This window comes from Pseudorca crassidens, chromosome Y (assembly GCF_039906515.1).
Source record: "Pseudorca crassidens isolate mPseCra1 chromosome Y, mPseCra1.hap1, whole genome shotgun sequence".
NCBI lineage: Eukaryota > Metazoa > Chordata > Mammalia > Artiodactyla > Delphinidae > Pseudorca > Pseudorca crassidens.
In genome coordinates this window covers 17250346-17272216 of record NC_090318.1, presented here as the reverse complement: position 1 = coordinate 17272216, position 21871 = coordinate 17250346, and the positions used below count along the sequence as shown (strand labels likewise).

General features: G+C 40.4%; 1 protein-coding gene across 1 annotated transcript in view; it reads right to left on the bottom strand.

Annotated features, from left to right (window-relative positions):
* Positions 1 to 1835: 1835 nt before the first annotated feature.
* Positions 1836 to 21871, bottom strand: part of LOC137217892 (testis-specific Y-encoded protein 2-like) — a 41727-nt gene continuing 21691 nt past the window's right edge. Inside the window, exons 8-9 of the mRNA XM_067724892.1 lie at positions 2373 to 2610; positions 1836 to 1859 (exon numbers count right to left, since the gene is read on the bottom strand). Of these exons, the coding sequence (XP_067580993.1) occupies positions 1836 to 1859; positions 2373 to 2610 (262 nt within the window). The remainder of the gene's footprint in view (positions 1860 to 2372; positions 2611 to 21871) is intronic.

Below are 21871 nucleotides of genomic sequence, written 5' to 3'. Positions count from 1 at the left end.
TTGGACAGAGGGGATGCTGACAAAATTCAAAATGTGCTGCCAATTCAAAACCAACCCAGAGTTGCCCTTGGATTCATGAGGTGAAACGTTTCAGAAGAACATCACTGCTGTACAAACCAACAGAAAATGCTGAATGATCTACAGAAGGCTTAGTTGTACTGGAGCCCACCGGAGAGCTGAGATTTCAAGAAGTTCAAATGCACAGACTCCACGCAGGAACAAGCTCTCCGAAGAGCTGGTATATGGATCCCTCCACCTTCCTAGAGCACGGCGGCAGGGGGCTGCCGTGAAGGAGGGGAAGACTTGGACAATTTTTTAGCAGTCCTAGGTGGCTTACTCAGCTGGTTTAGAATCACTGAGCGCTGAAGACACAAGGGAAGTCGGTGCACCCCTCAAGCCCTTTCCCTTGGGCCTCCTCCAGGTGTTCATGAGAAAGACTCTTGACACGCCTCGCGTTGTCACACGCTTAACTTCTCTCCAGGGTTCCCAGCCCCACTTGGGAACCGCAGAACAAAACCACAAGTATACGATTATGTTTTCTTAACAAAGTAAAAAGAGCATCTTACACCTTTACTAATATGTACACCAGGTGGTATTGGTAACGTTTGTTTCCCCTTTCGGAATTAAACTCTACATGAAACCTAAACGGAAGAGGATTTTCCAGTGTGTGGGGAAAGGGGGCATCCGGGGTGTTAGGAAGGCTTATTGTGCACGCTCTGTCTCTGTCTCTCTGTATCTCTGGTCTATCTCTCCCATCTCTCTCTGTCTCCTGGTCCCTCTTTCTGCCTCTGTCTCTGACTCATTCTCTTCTGTGCTTGTATATAAAAGACTAATCTTGGACACTGCTGGACATGCATCCAGTCGAGGTACAGCCCGTCCCTGAGTTGCCCCCAGCAGCAGCTCAGGTCTCCTTGCTGAAGGAGGGGGAGAATTCAGAGTAGCATGCACGTTAACTCTGATGGAATCATATGAGAAGCTTACTTTACAGGAGAACAGAACAGAACGTGCGGTCAAAGCACAGAGGAAGGGTCATCACCCTGAGAAATGTTACCCCCTTTGATGAACTCAGTGCTCCCGACAAGCACTGTTCCAAGAGAATCACCCGCGAGTCTTGGGGCCGCCCGGGAAGGGCCCTCCAGACCCCCTAGGAAAGGAGGGCACACAGATGCTACTAGGACAAATGCAGCCATGTGTACACTGAGCTCTCACTTACAAGGACACAGAGGAACAAGAGAAAAAGCCTCAAATGCACGTGGGAAGGATGCACAGGGAAATCTGAACTAGCAAGTCATTTCAAGAACAAACTGGAATCCCAGCTTTCCAGGGTCCAGGCTGACGCGGCTTCTCTTGTGCTGACTGTCCTGGTCACACAGGAAGTGCCACGTGCTGGTCTCAGTGTCTCTGTGTCTCGCTCTACCTGACTTCCCACTCTCCTGCTCTCTCCCATCATTTAATTCACTTTTTACATCTTAATTTTGATTCAACTAGTCTGTGTCTCTAATAGTTTATTATTCACTGAACTACATGGTCAGCAGACAGTATTCCCTCATCCTCCCTCTTCTCACCATGGGGCAGACATAAAAATGCAAACACATTTTTTTAGGTGGGGTGGCTCTTTGAGGGGGATGCTAAGCAAACCATTCTTTCAGATACATTTAATGTACTGAGAACAAGGGCACTTGGAAACTAATATAATCAATTATCAGTTTCTCCACGGATTCTTCAAAAGAATGTCAAAGGAAATGTGTTAGAAATGAACAAAAATGAGACCTTGGCACTACATATCTGGACACTTGGTGAAGACAGTGTATTTGTTTTTGTTCTCTCCTTTAAATTTAGAAGTGCCTCAAATTTGGTGCCTAAAAGGTTAAAGGAAACACAGTGAAAACATGACTTTAACACATAAAATAAGGCAATACCAGACCACTATACTTTCTGGATCCCAGCATATATAATTTTATAAGCCACATATAATGCAAAATATAACCTCATCTTTCTATAACTATACACATTATTTCCTACAGCATTTATTTCTGCCTTATAGCAGGTGCCACGTAGTCAACAAGGTAAAACACTTTCCACAATTTTCAGCATATCAGTTTTATACCCCCTATGACATCATTCCTACGGTTGCTGTTAAGCCTTGACTTTTAGGCAGTGAAAATTCACCGGGCATATTCACAAGTCTGGGAGCGTCCTCAGGGCACGTCACCCCTCTCCTCACCCTCCCACCTTCCTCTTGGGAATCTGTGGGCAGCGCTGTTAATGCTACCTGACACATCTTCTGGACCTCAGCAGGCTTGGGTGCCTTTGTGCGTTCTTTCCCAAGACTTTCCATGGAGCTACAGGATCCTGCTCTACCCTTGCCTCACCTCTTCTAAGTGTGGAGTTTCCCAGAACATCCCCTGGAGGAGTCTCTCCTGCTTTGGGGCTCCTTCTGACATCTCCCAGACCAACCACGAGGCCTCGGTGCCTTTAACTTTCTGGGAATCCCCCTCGTCCAGTCTATTTAATTTGAGGACAGCGTAGGCCTTCATTTCAGCTTTTCCCCTTTCCTCGTTCATGTCAAATTTCCAGGGCTGGGCCTTCTGACACTCAAAAGACAGGACACTTGAGGATTAAAAACATGATTCAAGACCACACTGTCTCACCTGAAAGTTTCAAGATCCTGTTTTTCAACTCAAAAGACAAAGCCATTTTCTGCAGTTCATTTGTAGAGTTAGAAACCAGACTCAGAGGCCTGTGCTGAGCTGTCAGTTTTGGCCACACCCATTAGGCTAAAACTTAACCCAGGTTTTACTCACGTGAGGGAAGAGGGTCGGCGGCAGCTTCAAGCCCAGCCTGTGAGCCCAGCGACTCTGCATCTCCGACAGCTTCAGCGGGGTGAGTCCCAGAAGAAGCCACCGTCTTATCCCCCGGAGATAGAGGTCCTGAACTGATCAGTGACGACGAGGCCTCGGGTTACCTTCCCCGTCACTGTGGCTTCATAGGGGCGGGGCTCTCCCTCACAAAGCTTATGGTGCTGTTGAAGGGCCAAGCACTTTGATTTAAAAACAGGGTGGCAAAAAATGGCAAATTTCAGAACTATAACGCAAGGTCATGGGTCATTTCAGTGACCCTCTACAACTGCACAGAACTTTTCCAAGGATCTGAATATATATTACCATGTCTGCTTCTCAGGACAGTTTTGTAAAAGAGAAAAATGATTATAATCCCTGCTTCATAATGCAGGTGAGTCTCACGTTAAGAAGCTAACACGGGGATACACATCTATATCAGGGCTTTTAATGTCTGTTTCCGTTTTATATATGCAACAACGTGCTGAACTTCAAACTTTAGCATTTTCCCAAAGCCTGCTACAACTTTTAAAAATTTAATCAAGTTAGATGAGTAAAAGTTATATATATATTTATAAATTTAACTCAGCTAAGTTGATTACATACTCTCTCTCTGCCTCTCTCTCGCACGCGCTCTCTCTCTCTATATATACATATGTGTATATATATGTGTGTATATATATTATACATATATATAGACATGCATATTATACACACACACACACATATATATATAATTTTAAGGAACTATGCAAATCAGGCTCAATTTGATAATCATATAAATTTTTATTGACATTCAGCCTCAAATTAAAATCTAATTTAACATGCTATTGCTTACATTGTTCTCTACTGTCATTTCTCGGAGGATTTATACAATATGTTCCTTTGGGTTCTACTTACATATCTGACATGTAGTAATGTGTTCATGTATTCAGCATCCTATTGACAATTTCACTTTATTCTTACTTGGCTGATCTTAGGGATTGAGAGTCTCCTCTGGCACAGAGTTTAATGTGAAGCACACGCTGAAGCCCGGAACCCTTTCAGCGCTGAGTGCCTTCTGCTAAATCCCCACAGCAGCCTTCATCTGTTTTCACTATACAGCTGGCAGGTGGCTGGTATCTTATTCACGCTGCCCTCTGTTACTGCTCAGACCTCCTGCCCATGGTCAGCACAGCTGAGCACTCGCTGTGGGGTGTTAGGCTGCTTTCAAATAATTGCAGATGCCTTTCAGATACTCTGTTTCCAGAAAGTTTTACTTTTAATCCCACACATTTCTATCTTCAATTATTAATAATTTCCTCAAGACCAAGTCTGGATGATGCCAGAAGCTTGATCTTACATTTGGCAAGCTATTCTTAAAGAGGTCCTGGAAACTTGATTAGAATATCCAAAGCTTCCCCAGAAATCACGTAACATACTGTGACATTTCTCATGTATATATGTATATATATGAATTCCATCATATATTTAAAGAAGAATTGACTCCACAACTATTCCAAAAAATTGAAGAAGGGAACACTTCCAAACTCATCTTATGAGGCCAGCCTTACCCTGATACCAAAGTCAGACGCCATGAGAAAAGAAAACTACAGGCAATATCCTTGATGAACACAGATGCGCAAGTTCTCAACACAACACTAGCAAACTGAAGTCAACAGCACAGTAAAAGGATTGTACACCATGATATAGTGCATTTTACCCCTGAGATGCAAGGATATTTCAACATATGAAAATTGATGAATATGACAAACCACATGGACAGAATGGAAGGTGAAAGTCATATGCTTATCTCAAGAGATGCAGAAAAAGCATTCGTGAGAATTCAATTCCATTTCATGATAAAAGCTCTCAAGAAACTAGGAATAGAGAGTAATTACCTCAACATCACAAAGGTCATTACGAAAAGCCTACAGCGGATATCATATTCCACAACGAAACACTGAAAGGTTTTCCAGTAAGATCTGGAAAAAGGCATCCCAGAAAACATTTTCATGCCTATCCAAAATGGAGCAGAGCAAGGAAAAGAGTTTTTAAAGTGCCACTCTTCAGAAATATCCCCGCTTTGTTTTGGCTATCACTACAAATTCATGGCAAGACCTCAAAAGCCCCACCAAGACTCTAGGATATTTTTTAATCCCCCAGAGCAATAAAGTCTTATGGCTCCTGTGTTAAGACGGCTGGTTTGAACAGTGGCATTTTAGAGGTGGCTGGACTTGACACCTGGCATCAGTGTCACTGTACAAATTTTATAAGAGAAATGACAGATTGAAAGTCTAAGCCATAAACACACAGCCAGTTTTCAAAATAGGATAAAAGCAAAACGAAAGAAAAATTGTTTAAATTCACTTCCCTGGCTACCAAAAAAGAAGTCCCAAAGCTGTGAAAAGTAAGTATAGAATGGAAGCAATGCTGTGAACAATAACCGTGTATTCTTATTTGAAAGGTTAATGCCAAGGTCCCAAGGAGATAATTCCATTTTAGAACTGACATAAAACTTCACTCACCTACTGGCATTATTTTACTATTTTCTGAGAGAGAACCTTATTCAGAGACCTTGATCTCTTGTGTTTATTAGCATCTGATTCCGAGTCTCCTATTCTTCTCAAACTTCAACTCCAAGGGCGTGCTTTTCAAACCGCCCGCCCGCCTCACCCCCACCCCCACCCACGCCCCGCACACACACATTTTGTAGTAGAATCTTCTTAGCACGTCCCCCTCAAGATTCTGGTATCTAGATCCTCTTTACCTCATGCTTGCCAGCATTGCTCATCTTCCTTATTCTTGAGGAAACATCACTCATAAACACTCCATCCACCTGACGCTTCCATAAACTTCCTTAGTCCCAAATCACTCCTGCTCTCAGCAACTGCCGAGGTCTCTGAGGGGTCCCTAGGAGTTGGACTGTTCTTCATGAACCCGTTACAGAACAAGCTGTAAAATAAAACATGCAGATACAGAAGTGCACAAATCAACATCATCATTAAATGTGGCTTAGTTACTTCTGTTAGAAAGACGTCCGTGCTCATACTGAATTCAAAGTTTGCAGGCTTATCACTACTTCCAGTGTGCTGGACCAGGGCGAGCTTCCTCCAAAAGCTGTGGACTTCTCTACAATGTGCAGCTTGGGGTTGCAGACGAGAGCACGCGCTTTCTGCGGACAGGACGGTTCCCGAGGGAGGAAGGATGAAGCCAAGCTGTACCTGCTCAGTGATTCTTACCAAACGCATCCATCAGCTAACCCACTCCACCTTCCAGAGGATGGAGTTACTGAAGGGCAGAGAGAGGCCAGCGTATGCTTTAAGGACACGTACACACATACACACACATTTCTTTTACGCTGATGTGCAAATGGCTAACCCCAGATTACATCCAGCACACTATCTGTTTCTACACTCATGCTGTGGTTGCTGTTAAGCGTTAGTGGAAAGAGGGGAGAAACTTCTAAACTAATTCAGAACTAGGGACCTATGGAAAGCTAATATTCAACCACTATTGCCCCTTGATCCGTATTTCAAATCCACATCTATGTTTATAAAGATAATTTCGTTTCTTGAAATGTCTCTTTTCACATTTCAATACAGATTAGGCAAAGGTCTTAAACTGAGTTTAGAAGTGTTCCCCCCGTCCTTTCTAACTTTTGGAAGAATTTGTTAGGATTGGTGGCATTATAATTTTTCCATTCCTAAATGTTAGGTAGAATACAATAGTGTAGCTCTCTGTGCCTGGTATCATTTTTGTGGAAAATTTTTTAAACTTCGAAATCTATGTCTCCAATAGGCAGAGTCAGTCAGGTCATCTCCTTTTCCCTTGACTGACTGGGTAATTTTTCAGGATTATTTTTACCTTACCTATGTTATCTAATTTACTGGCATAACACTTTTATTGTGTCCTCCTAGCATCTGTAGAATCGTTAGTGGTATAGTATCTTTCTTGCTTGCTATTGGTAATTCATGTCTTCTCTCTTTTATTCCTGACCATTCTGATTAGAAGTTTATCATTTTTATTGATCTTTCCAGGAAACCAGATTTTGGCATACTGATTTCCTCTGGTGGTTTTCTGTTTTCATTTTCATTGATTTCTTATAATATCTTTTTCACTTACTTTCTTCTGCCAGGTTTTGATTTCATCTGTTATTCCTTCCCTAGTTTCTCCTGGAGGAAGCTTAGCTCACTAATGTGAGACCTTCTTTTCTCATTAAAAAAGCAAAATGAAAGCTGTACACTTCCTTCTGTTCTGCTTTTATTGCATCCCACAAATTTTCATACATTGTTGCTCATTTCTGTTAAATTCAAAACATATTCTAATTTGTCTTGTGATTTCTTTTGACCCAGGTACTGCTGAGGAGTTTATAGTCTAACTTCAAATTCTGGCATACTTTACAAATTACTGGATACCTGATTTAATTCTGCTGTAACCAGAAAACATAATTTGAATGACTTAAATCCTTTAAAGTTATTGAAATTTATTGTGTGGCCCCAAATATGACCTACCTCAGTGAATTTTCCAGATGCCCTTGAAAATTAAGTGTCTCTGTTGCTTGGAGTGTTTCATTTCCCACATTTCTCTTCACAAAACAAAATCTACATGGCAAAGCGACATGTCAGAGACTTGGCAATAATAATAATGATAATAATAACAATAATAATCTGTAGAGAAAGAGAGTGTATTTGGGATAGCACATCAGGAATACAAGCTTTCAGGAACAAAAAGAAGGGCCAGATGTAAGGTGGATATGATCTTTGCAAGCAGTGTTATTTGTGGCAGCCGTAGGGTAGCCCAGGGACGCTGTAGGGTTACTTGCCAAGAGCAGAAGTAGACAGTGGTTATTCCCAAAGCTTTGTAAAGAGTCAAAGTAAAAACTGAAGTTCTGTTCTCATATTTTATTAAGTAATGAAATGAGAAATAGTAGCTTCTTTCTGTATCTCTCCTCCCTCCACTGACTTTTCGATTTGGAACCTCTAAGATAAATCCGTTACATGGAATACCAAGTGTGAACCAAGCATGGTGGTATGAAAAGTAAAAAAAAGAGAACTCTTTAGTTTCCCAGTTTGTGGAAGCATAGAAACTCAACAGTATTTTGACCTGTCAGCAAAGCAGATATGGATCCGAGCTGGCCTGTGAAATCCGTCTGCTTGTTGTAATTGCTGTTGTTTAGTCTGTAAGAGTCCTAGGAATTTACGTCAGTGATGTGACAGTGCTAATGTACTCCAGTGGACGAATGTCGATGAGTGTTAATGTCACCCTTGGTCCTTCAGTCAATACCATGTGTTAAGGAGAGCCTGGCACCTACAGAAATAAGGATGGGAGCTTGTGCAAATCCGATTTTTTAAACACAGAGTAGGTCAGAGCAGCCTGACTAAATACCAAGATTCATGGACGGAAAAGTGAGAGATAAGATCAGAAGGAGGAGAATCACCAGACCAGCCAGAGGGCTGTGGACACCGTCCCAGAGGTGACTTGGATAGAAATAAAAATATACTAATTTATTCTTCCTTTAATTCCTATTGTTTTCTAACATTGTTACATTTCTCCTGATTAGAGTGTATAAAAACCATCCAAATTCAAGCATTACAAAATCCACTCACGTATTAAAAGAGTGGAAGTCTCCCAAATTGGTGCGGTACCTAATAAATTACTACTGCCTAACATTCTGAATATTTCTTTGATTTTTCCTTCTGAATATACAAGTGTGTATAAAATTTTTATAAAAAGTAAATTATGCCTTGTACAAAAATTGACGTTTTATTTTAGCTATTCTAAAATTTTTGTCTCACGTATGGCAAAATGTCGCTTTCTTTTGGCTATTCTGCTTGCACAATATTCCATGTTAAGAAATACAACTATCCCATCATTCTTTTTAAGCACGGTATAGTAGTTTCTTATAAAAATATGCAGCAATTTATTATATTTGATGAGTTATTCCTAACATGTCGCTAATATACACAGTGTTAACTTCTTGTATATGTTTTTTTAGACTTGAGGAAATATTTCTAGAGTATAAATTGCTAAAATCAGAAATGCCAGGGCTTCCCTGGTGGCGCAGTGCTTGAGAGTCCGCCTGCCGATGCAGGGGACATGGGTTCGTGCCCTGGTCCGGGAAGATCCCACATTCCGCGGAGCAGCTAGGCCCGTGAGCCATGGCTGCTGAGCCTGCGCTCCGCAACGGGAGAGGGCACAACAGTGAGAGGCCGGCGTACCGCAACAAAACAAAACAAAAAAAACAAAACAAAAGAAATGCCACGTTATGAAGCATATAATATTTACAATTTTACTAGACATTACCAAAATGCTTTCTAAAATGTAGTATCAATTTACACTTCCACTAAGATTGTAGAAGAGAGACCATCTCACTGCAACTTCCCAGTAAGGATATTACCTTTCCATATTTAAAAAATGAATACTCCAGAGGTGACATTTTATTGTTGTTTAAGTTATCGATTCTGTAAATTTTAGTAAGGTTGAAGATACCTCAATATGTTAATTAGGCCACATTCTTTTTCACTGAAATGCCCACTTGAACAATTTAGTACAACATTCCTGCCAAAGTTCTACATGCAATTTGTTAAGAGGACTCCATAGGCAGCAGAATGAACCTTCTATGTGTTTCCAAAATACACACATACAACATTTGACTGCAAAAATTATACTCAATAATGATTGGCAGCTTGGATATAAATATATATTTTTCTAATGTTCCCTCTCATTTCCCTTGTATTTACTATATTCTTTAAAAGCAAAAACTATGGGACTTTTCCCACTGTTTATTCCCAGAAGAAACTGTTTTGTGCTGTCAAGGCTCTTACAGATCTATAATCCTCCCAATGCAGACCACTAGCGTTCTCAGCCACACGTGCACTTATAAACGTTAGTCACTGGCTTCACCTACACGCTTGTCTGAAGTTTACGCCACATGGACATCTTCTTAGTAATCTTCCAATTACTGCAAAGATGAGTCAGAGTTAAGTATTACCTAGCACAGCTTTCACTCCCATGCCAAGAAAAATACGTCCTACAGCATAACATCTAGAGCAGTTCCAGTCCCTGGTCATACATCCTCCTGGGCCATACTCGTACTACAGATACAGAACAAGCCTGTTCGTTATGTTTCTTTGCCTGCCTAACATATTTTTATTATACTCAAGATGTCGTTTGACACAGAAATACATATATTTTTAACAAACTGATTCTCTTAGGTTATATACAAAAGTATAGCTACTGAACTGACTACTTGTCAACAGAGCCTCCATGTGCCACCACACATGCTGTCACTGTACACAGTTCTCACTTCCAAAGGCTCAGGGTCTCCCAATTCAATGATTGGGCTACACTCTGGGGACAATGCAGGATGCAAACATGACTGGCAGTGGAACCCAGCCTGGTCGGGAACTGATTTCATTTACATCATATAAGACTCCTCAAAGCATATAAATTTTAAGGATTTCTTTTTAATTTCCACAACATATTATTTGCAGAGTTTAAAAAGCTTTATTTTGGCCTTCTAAACCCTGAAAGCAATGTTAAATCTTTCTAGAAATCAGTATGTCTATTGCTTACAAGTATCTTTAGGAGCTGTATTTCCTCCGTTTCTAGGGCTTCACTTTTGTGTAGAAATTATGGTGGGGGCCATGGACCACTATATGTGTACCAGTTGGTCCCTTCCTGTTGTCTGAATTCTGTGGTGAACATCACACATTGTGAGGAGATCAGCAACAGCAAAGCCCATACACTTAGAGAACAGTAGAGCTGAACTGAGCCTTGCAAGAATTTGTATTGTTAAAACATAATACACAAAAGTGAAGAAAAGTTAACTCCAAAAAGTAAGATAGCAGTTTTCAAATATTTAAAGGATAGATATATCGAGTAGGGATTTCATGTATTCCTAACCATTCAGTCAGAACCAGAACAAGTGTGAGTTACTGAGGGACGATCCATTAGGAAGAATTTGACAGCAGGGATCTCAAAGGTGGACCCGCTTGCTTTAAGAGGTTCTGTATCTCCTGTCTGCAGATTTCAAGCTGAATGGCCAGTAGGAAGCTTTGTGGTTGGGGAAGTCTGAGTGTCAGATAAGGTGGGTTCAAGAATGGCTTTAGGTACAAGTTAGGCTTTGTAAGGGAAAGGCAGGCAGTGAAAATGGATGGAGGAACACATCTGTGATCTGATTAGTTTGCACGTCAACTTGACTGGTCAAGGGTGACCTTATCAAACATGACTTGTAGGTACGTCCAAGAGTCTTTCTGGATGAGCTTGGTCCCATTTTGGTGGAAGGCTGAAGTGCTGCAGCACAATTACCAGGCCCCTGTCCAACAACGCCCTAACCACCACCACGTCTTCTTCCCGAGAGGACACATCTTTGGTTCTCCGTCAAATCAAAACATACTGAATGGGCTATCTTCGGTCTCTGTTTTCCTAACTCCATATTCTCCCACACAATTCTAGCTTTACTTCTCACCATCCCAGCTACACTAAACCTCTCAAGCTCCCGGGCAGCACCCCTGCTAGTCCTCAAATCCAACGATTACTGCTTTGCTCTTGCAGACGTGACATGTCAGGACTGATGGCTGAGCAGCATTCCACGGGGGTAAACACTCTCTGCTTTTCGAATCTTTTTTTTTGGTTGGCTTTCCTTTCTCCTTCTCCGTCTCCTTTAAGAGCCCCTGCCTGGTGGCTCAATAATTAAATGTTATAGAACTCCTAGGGATCTCTTTGGGGTCCTTTACCCTTCTACCTTACAAATGTCTGCCGTGGAACTGCAGTTTCATACTGTTAAATACCACGTATATGGGAACAAATCCCTTAAGTTCAGACGCGACATCTCCTCCTACTTGTGTAATGGGAATGTCAACATCAGGATCTCAAAGCAAACTCTGAATTCCAACCCATCCTCAATCCTATACCATTTCCTTTCTTCTCCAGATCTATAAAGGTCACCATTTAGCAATTCAATTGCTGAAGCGCCAAATTCTTTCTACCATTAGCTCTGATTTTTGTTTCCTCATTTTCAATCCACCATTTTCAATTCCCATCATTCGATGTACAAAATGCATCCAGATGTGTCTTACTTTCTTGAACTCCACACTGCTCCAAATCCTTATAATCCTTGAGTGTAACAGTCGCCTGAATCCTCTTTTTACATCCTCTTTAAAATGCTTTCTCCACACAAGGAGCCAGAGTGATCTTCTAAAAAGCATTTAAAGGTGAAGGTGACAGTGTCACTACTCTGTTTAAAATACACCAAACGCTTAAGATAAAAAGCAAATTTCCTGGCCTGGATTAAAAGTGAAAACAATAGAAGTTAAGTAAATAAAATCTACCTTATCTTTAAATCCTCTCCTCTTTTACTCACTACACTCCCAGACAAGTAAGCTAGTTTTTACTCTGAACAGAAGTCTGTTTTCACATCACACATTTACTTGTGCTCCTCCCTCTGCCTGGAACGCTTGTCTCCCTGGGGTCTAGCTCATTCTTCCCATCACCCAGGCACTTCTGGACAATGTCCTCTGACTATTCAACATGCAGAAACTCTCAGTCATTCTTTATTATGTCACCTCTCCCATCTAGTTTAATCCTGCTATCACCCCAGTTAGGTGATAATTGAAACACTCTCTTCAGATGGGTCTCTCCTCTAAACTACACACCACAGTGGATAACTCAAGAAGGTAGCAGCTTTGTATTCACAGAAATAATTTAGCCTACCTGAGGAAGAAAGGATTAATACAGTTTCTCTCCTCTGCATGCCTCAGGGATATCTCTATCAAAGATCAAATATTCCATTCATTTTTCAGGTGAAAGACTTCATTCATTCAAATGTTTTAAAAATAAACTTTGATTGAATTTACTGTGTACCATGCACTGTTTAAGTAAACAAAACAGACATGGGTTGTGGCCTCACGGATCTTAATTCTATTCAGAGAACAGACAATAAGCAGGTTAAAAAAAAAAGTTCCATTTTCATATGATAAAGAATACCCAGAAAGGGACTTCCTTGGTGGCGCAGTGGTTAAGAATCCGCCTGCCAATGCAGGGCACACAGGTTCGAGCCCTGGTCCGGGAAGATCCCGCATGCTGCAGAGCAACTAAGCCCGTGCGCTACAACTACTGAGCCTGTGCTCTAGAGCCCACGATCCACAACTACTGAAGCCCGCCTGCGCTCCCCAACAAAAGAAGCCACCACAATAAGCCCGTGAACCACAACAAAAAGTTGCCCCCGCTCGCCCCAACTAGAGTAAAGCCCACGCGGCAATGAAGATCCAACGCAGCCAAAAATAAATAAATAAATACATACATCAATTAAGTTTTAAAAATACCCAGAAAGGTCTCTCATTCTCTGATACACACTATCTTTGTAATTGACACGCTGGCTGCACGATGTTTAATGTAGTTGGATAAGATAAAACCATTATTCTCAGTATGAAACTAAGACGATTCACTTTTTTTATTATCACGGTATGAATCAGTGGCCTAATTAAATATCTAACCTGGAAGCCGACCTCTCACCACCGGTGAATTCAACAACGAGGACAAGGATCTGTTTTGTGTCCAATTTCTTCCACCTCTGGAACACTATTTTTGGAATGCTTTAACAAGGCCATCTGTTACTGTTTTGAAACAACTGCATTCTCTCAGGCACTGGATTGATAAACTGCTTTTAGTCTAACAATCCAAAGTTGAATTTGGTCATGGTTTTCTTGAAGAAATTAAAAGGCTTAGGTACTTCAAGGAATTTCACTTAAAGCAAAACATGGGTTGGATTCCACCGACATTGGTTTTCGGACTTGAAACAGCAGGATGTGAGGAAACTTGTGTATCTTGTCTCTCGATCACTTCAATCGTGCCAGCACCATGATTTTATAAGCAGGACTGCATGCAACTTTTTCAACAACACTGTACGGCAGGTGGTAATGTCTCAATTTATCAGATGAATTTTAAAAAAACAGAGATTCCATGACTTTCTCAAGATTGCATAGCTAGGAAGTGGCGAGGCTTGGGTTCACCCGAGACTAAAATGCGTGATCCTAAACATCCATTCCTCTACTCATCAAGTGTTTGTCAGGTACGAACCTAATACTAGACTCTCCTTGGCACCACTAACACGGAGATGGGCGCACCACAACAGTTTTACACACACACACACACAGAGTCACAGACAACTAAAGCAAGAAAACTCGGATTTTAAATATCTGCCACAACAATAAATGTAAGTTTATAGAAGAAAAAAGGCTTTTCGTTTGTGTCATCAACAAAATTCCACTCAATGTTCCCTGCACTTAAACAAAGTGATTTAAAAAAGGATATAGGTGAAAAGATAGACAAAGGCAAACAAAAACCAACGCAAGGAATATGCTTTTGATACAAGCCAAGGCAGATCCAGACCAGAGAGAGACATTTAAAAATCTAAAGTATGCAAAGCACATACAAAAGGTTAATGCTCCCTGTGCCACAAATGAAAGACACAACTTCCTCGAAGCAAAAACTAGAGAAAACACAAAGTTTTGAGGTGGTCAAAACAACAGAAGGAGACACAATATCTACCAGTCCCAGACGAATCAAGTGAATTAAGAAAGTCGCACATAAAAGAGCTACACAACATAATCAAAGAGGCTGAATGATTGTTAGATCACTTTCTTATGCTGAAGGGGCTCTGAAAAGTGACAAACAAGATCATCAGATAGTGGGGAAACTAAAGGTCCCATTAGGTCAAAGGAGGAAAAGAAGAAAAAAGTAAACTTTGATTCTCATAATTTTCCAGGCATTATGGAGTATGCACTATTTTCTTAATAAAATAGATGATAAACATTGTGTTTATTATGTAATGACACTATACTTGGGCTAAAATAATACAATATACACCAACATTATCAGATTATACATTCAACCCACTGTTTCCACCTCACAGAAAAGCAGCATTCAGAAAAATTACTAAATGTATAAAGCAGTCTAACATCAGGACAGAATTCCTTCACAAATACAAAATAATAATAAATTAAGCCTGCAATAAAGTAATTTTCTGAGTGATTCTCTTTCCAGTCAAGCAGGGAAAGCAGGGTCCCCATGATGAATTATCAATAATTACATTTGACTGCAGCAGTTGAAGCAATGTGTGTAAAGTGGCCTTTTTAAAGACTATTAGTCTTTTGGTGAGAACAGTTGTTTGATGAGTTAATGACATTGGAAGTATTATCATTAGTCAATAAATACCAAGACAAATAATTTCAAGTGACCTTTCTTGGCCCTTTATGAGTCAATGGATGTTACCAATAATACCTTGTTGTTTATTCCAGGAGTCAATGCCAAGGTTGAAATGACTGAAAAAGTAGCGTCTATGGAGAGTCTATTATATAACTACAGTCGACATTATTTTCAAAGAAGTTGAGGAAACACTGATTCAGTACAATGCAAAGTTGAATCTGTGTATTACAAAGGATGGTGGTGAAAATTTATGTAGAATATAAAAAGTCTTACAAAAATGTATAAAATGTCTTTGAAAACGTAAGGTGTCGGAACACCTGTGACAACTGATTCATCACCAGTTATTCTGCAAAAAAAAAAAAATGGAATATATTATGTGTTACTGAATCAGTGGTGTCAAGGATACCTGTGAATTTCTGTCAGAAGTTGAACGCTGACTTGTCCTACACACAGCAAGAAATGGGATGATTAGGTGCAAACCGGACCAGTTAAGGAACTAGTCAAGGACTAAACATATTTAAATTGAAAATATAACTAAAGAAAAGTGCAATGAGGATAGGAAAACAGTATAATAATCTTAAGTGTTCTTACAATTTAGAAATAACACAACTGTAAATGAAAAGAATTATCAAGAGAAAGACAGGAAACAGGGTGTCTTTGGGGTGGGGGGGACTATAATAGGTGGGAGTCAAAAAATTAAAGTTAATAAATAAATGAGTAGAAAACTAAGAAAGGAAAAATGAGAATAAGAACATTATAAACATATAAAGGTCCACATGAAAACAAAATATAAATATTCCTGAAATTTGGGGTTATATATTGCTGCGTAAGAATCCACCCCCAGTCACTGTGGTTTAAAACTCAGCCACGTTGCTAGGGGAAGGAACACAAGCTCTACTGGTGGAAGGAGTGGTCTTTGTACAAGGAGAGGGGCAGAACTGTGTGGAGGCTGTGTTTGGAGACCTCCTAACACTCAAGACAGTGAAATAAATTCAAATAAGGGAGCAAAGAAATGGACCACATAGAGATACAAACAAACAAAACCCCATATAAAACATAATAGACACAGTAAATAAACACAAGACAAGGTTGGCCTGTATCTAATGATGTAGAAACAATCAATTAGACAAACCACCTCTGACACAGTCCAAAAGGTAATTGGCATGCTTATTGCTTCCTAAGTATTATTACCTACAAATGAAATGAAAAGCTACCAAAAGAACCAGGGAATCTTAGTTCAAATTCTAGCTATGAGTCTCTGCTATCAGCCCTAGTGCAGTAACTAGAATGAAACTTACCCTCCTGCTGTAAACAGCTGGAAAACCCATTAAAATACACGAAAATCAGTTTCATACAGTGGAAAACACCTCTATCAGGACTCTGATTCTTGAGAGAGGTGACACAGATAAGATGGTTTCTACAATTACCCTGTTTTTCTTGGAGGAACTTTTCATACCCACTACAATGACTAAACAGGTTTGAAAACACCAGGGGTGGTGAGAATGTGGGAAACCTCGTATGTTGCTGGTGGGAATGTAAAATGATGCAGCCAATCTGAGAAATACTTTGTCAGTTAAAAATAAAAAAATTTAAAGTGTACTTCTCATGTGATCCAGCTATTACACTGTTAGGTAACATATGGAATTTCTTAAAATTATGTAGACTGCCTAAATTTCACTCAGTCTTTTACAAAATGACAGTTGAACATCTTTAACTTGGTATTTTATAAGCTCAATTCTTAAATGAGCCCACTGCTGGTTGGGCTGTTATAATAAATTTAGTTGGTTCCCCTTTGTAGAAAACAGGTAGATTCCTAGACAAAATGTGAAAAACAACTATTTCAGTTTCCTTAACATTCGACCAATGCAGACGACAACAAATTGGGAAGCGTTAATTCTTAAAAAAAAAAACAAAAAACTGTTACAATTTTGGGCGAGTTTTGTCCGTGAGTCTGTAGCTTTCCTGCTCAACCGTCATAGCATTCTCTGCTTAGTCTGGATGGCCTAGAATTCCTAGCTAGTCCATCAGAATATTAAAGGACGATATACTAACTAACAATGATTCAACAAAGAAGGATGGACTAGCTACTGGACTAGCTTTACGGCCAGAAGTGGCTCACTGAGTCAGGGCAAACGTCACTCATAAACCATGGCTTTGTTGGCTAAAAGTGGCAGATTTAGTTCAGAGCAGATGGGGAGAATCACATAGATTTCGTAGCTCAAGGTGGCTGTTATGTATTCGGGGTGAGTGGCCATCCAGTCAGAGATTTAATAGGAAGACCCTAGAAGGAGGAAAACCATAGAAGCACTGAGATATGCTGTCCACACCTCTTCCTGACTACTGTCCTATGCAAGCCTGAGGGAGACCCAAGACACTGTGATAAGTGAAAGCCAAGAGAGACTTGAGCATCGGCCACACATCTGAATATATTTCTCAACCCACAGACAAGTCAGTTGGCGGAAGTTAGAAGCCTTATGAAATAAAGCTGCCTGATCACAACTCCTGTCCCAACCACTGGAACTGATCACTGAACTACGCAGAGATAGAAACCACCTCTAAGGACGTCGGCAAAACTCAATAAGTAAACAGATGGGCAAATAAATAAAATCAACGGACATGGCAAGAGCTGCACATCAGGAGAGACGCTAATTTTGTAGCTGAAGTTCAGGGAAGTTACAAAAAAAAATTCAGCAGCCCTTATGGGAGAAAATCTAGAGTCCTTGCTGTACTTCATCTTGAATGTCAGTTTTCAACCAAAATTTACAAGCTACAGCATCAGGAAAGTGTGAGCTATATTGGAAAAAATAAAAGTAAAAACGAAGCAGTCAATAGGAACTGACTGCGTGGGACCAGGTGTTGGATTTAGTATAAAGAGATGTCAAAACAGCAATTATAAATATGTTCTGAATATTAACGGACTATAAACTAACAATGATTCTACAAATAAGAAATATCAAGGGAGAAATGGAAAGCAGAAGAAAGAGCCAAAGGGAAATTCTAGTGTTGAAAGTACAACAACCGAAATGCAAAAATACTGGATGGGCTTAACGTCAGATGTTTAGGTGGTGTAAGAAATAAACAGTGAACTTGAAAGTAGATAACAGAAGTTATCCAGTCAAAATTTTAAAAAAGGAAAACAAATATTGAAGGAAAAAGAAACACAACCAGAGCCTCAGTGCCAAGCCCTCCAATACAAGTGAAATAGGAGTTTCAGAAGAAGAGGGCAGGAAGGAGCAGAAAAACATTTTGTAGTAATGCCCCAAGTCTTCTCAAATTAATTTAAAAATTAACGTAAAGATCAAAGAAGCTCAACAAACTACAAGTAGGATGAAAACCCAGCAGCACACGTCAAGTACTGTGACATTTCAAAGATTTTATCCTAGCTGCAAGCTACAGTTAGCTGGTGCAGTAGCATGCATGGCATGTTCCTGGGGGCGGAGGCGGCTCAGGCGGAGGCGGCTCAGGCAGTTGCGGCACGCACGGTGGGCATGTATTACAGTTAGGAAACCCCAACCTGCAAGCAGACCTGCTCAGCATCTCAAGGGACACTTTCTCTTTACTGCACTCCACAGCAGGAAAACCTGCCTTCTACTCTGGAAGGAGACACCGCATCTATTTTCCAAGGATGTTCTCTACAGAAATTTCCTTAAAAATAGAGCAGAAAAAAGGCACTTGGTATTTCTGCTCACAAGAAGTGCAGAGATGCAAGACACCCATGGAACACTGTTTTCTGACAGACGTTATCACAGGCAAATCTTATATAATTGTGCCTTCATCTATATTTTCACTGGATCAGCCCTCTGCTCCGTAACATGTAAAATTATGTGACCCGGATTGTACAACTTTTAGCTCCTTTCCACTAACATATATCCTTCAAAGAGTACCCATTTCTGGGTCTTACCCAGATCGACTTCATTAGACTTTTTAAAGGGAAACCCTGGAGGCACCATTTAATTAACAAGCTGATTCCTAAACACAGCACAATTTCTGAATCGCTGTCCACAGACTCTAATAGAAACTCTTGAAACCTATGAAACCCTCTGTGATTTACTCCTGCTTGCCTTCTTCTCAGCCTTTCTCTTTCCCACTGCCCGCAATCCCACCTTATCAGAATGCATGCAGCTACCAATACTCCCCAAGTTTTTACACACCAATGCCCTTGACAGTATACGGAAATTAGTCCCATATACTAATTAGTCCCACATATGGAAAAAAAAAAAGTCCCAGCTCTGAAATGATGTTTGATTCTAAGTGTTCACGAGCTGAAGTATGATCCCACCTATGTGGTTTCCTACTGATCGGTGAGAAACTAAGTCCCAATTCTGGAGCCTGACTTAATTCTTTTTCCTATAGAAACACAGGACTTTACATTTTAAGCATAGTGGTTGAACAAATAACTTCTCCCTACCTATCTGAGATGTCACTTATTCTAGGCCAATGGAACTAACTTGTGTTTGATGATGAAAATAAAATTTAACAACCTTGCCTTTTTTTCTAAGAAAGAAAAGAGAGGTGAATTACACAGTAGAAAGGACACAGTGGGAAATGTAATGGGTTTGTCTGCTCTGGTAGCGTGGTCTCGTTCACTTCAAATACCCCTGTGCTCAAAATTTCCCAGAGCCCCATGTGGATAGCATTACTCACACCAGAACCATGTTCAATCTGTACTGAATATCCTGTGTATACACTAATATGCCTCATCTCAAATTTAAAATATATATCTCTACTTTAGGTCTTTAGATTCTACAGCTGTAGATGGGTGTGGGTGGGTATGGGGTCCTTCCTCCTGTAATTCCATCAACTCCTTAGAAGTTACGTGCAATGAACACTTCAGTTATGTGAAATACAATGGATCTGCTGAGATAAGTGGCTTGATTCACATCCCTTGGCCCCTATGCTCCAGCTAGAATACCAACCCTAAACCCTTCTACACAGAAAATCTTGCTGCCACCACTGGACAATGGTGGTGTCTCAGTCAGTCTGTTAAAAGTCTTCTGCATCTTGTCTGCTGGCAGCTGAAGTGGTCCTCAGAGGTCTCTCTCTGCTATGTGGAGAAAGTATTGGGTGGTGAGACCATTCACTGGGCCTCTTTGACTCTTCAGAGGGTAAAGGACCTTGATCAGGACTTGAGAATCGTCACTTCAGGTGCTGCTAAGTACATTTTACAGGAAATCACCACATACTTAGAGCAGGTATAAGACAGAGAGTCAAGTGGAACTCAGGTCCCCTTCCTCCAGGGCAGCTCTCCCTCCTCTCAGTACCCTGGACCCCTGGCTGACTCTGGGGACGACTGTCGTTACAAAAGGAACTAAACGCGAGCCTGGTACAAACTACTGACGACGGAACTCCTCTGTTTGTAGTGTCACGTGGTGCTTCCACTTGGCTGTGTTACAGACGTTTACAACATTTACATTTTATGATAAGCGTGGGTTACTTTTACACACATGCAAAACTTTATAAAGACAAAAAATATGAGACGCTGCTGTGGTAAGAGAAGTTGTCATGATAGAAACCAAATAATAATTCTCTACTGTTTTATCCAACTGGTTTTCATTAATGTTTTATTACAGCTTATTCCTGGGTTTAAAACTGAAGGATCCCACATAACCGACATCTACCGAGGGGAGGGGCCTCGATGGTGATGGAAAAGCTTGTGCATGTGTTTCCTATTCACAGATTCTCCTGGCTGGCTGCTGAGCACACTCTTCTGCAGGGAAACTTGATTTTACTGCCTTAGTTCTCTGTCATTTAACTTAACCTCTTGTTTTTTCGTTTACTTAATATATTATTTGTGTCTCCATGCCTGAAAACCACCTAAAAGATCTGAGAATCCCCACAGTTAATTCACTGTCACTACAACACATAACTTTCTTACACTGACAACTTTAAATTCAACAGAATATATGGGATCTAACTACTAAAGACTCCAGCTATTGACTTGTTAGCACTACTATAAAGGTAGTTTATAAAAATTGTATGACACCAAATATTTTTTAAAAGTTAGTACACAGGAAAATCCACTCCATTTATAAGCTTAGGTTTTTTTTTAAGCCCTTAATAGCCTCAGTCAGTAGTAGGAGTTTAAAAAATGAAAAATGAAAAAACCCTGTTCCAAATGTTTCTACCTTCTGACTTTCATCTTTCTATCAATAAATAAAATATTGATATTCAACTAACTTTACCAATTACAATGGTGATAAACAATTAACATGCATGAATTAAAATTCTTTCTTCTCTAATTGATACTGAGGCTAACTTTTATTTGTTCTTTCTGGACTTTTCTAAGGAAATGATACTACATTTGCACATCACAAGCTACATTTCCTTTCTTTTTATAGTTTCCATTTTCACCCTAGGTGATTAGATTAAGAAAATAAATATTAATGAGCAAACAAGCCTGATTTAAGAAGATATTTTTAAAATACATTAAAGTAAATGTATTGCCACTAATTGGTTTGGGGTGTAGAAGTCAACAGAAGTACAGCATGTTCACTACAGGTACTTTGAAGGGTAGAAAGGATAACTTCACGGGGTGCACTTTTTGCCTTTTCTGCAACTGAGAGAGAGAGAGAGAGAGAGAGAGAGAAAGAGAGCGCTACATTCCTCTCTGCGCTGAGCTGCTTGACCAACTGAAGGGACATTCTGGGTCTCCAAGTCTACATCACAGAAATCTGACAGCATCTGGAACCCTGGAATCCTTGGGGCCTCTTGGAATTTTCTCAGGTGGGCATTACCAGCTGAATCCAGACTTCCATCCACTTACCAGGGCAACCGACTTGTGAGTGGAAGCCCCCTGGACCCTCCAGACCCCATCTGCCATCTGCACACCGCTGCGAGACCTCCCT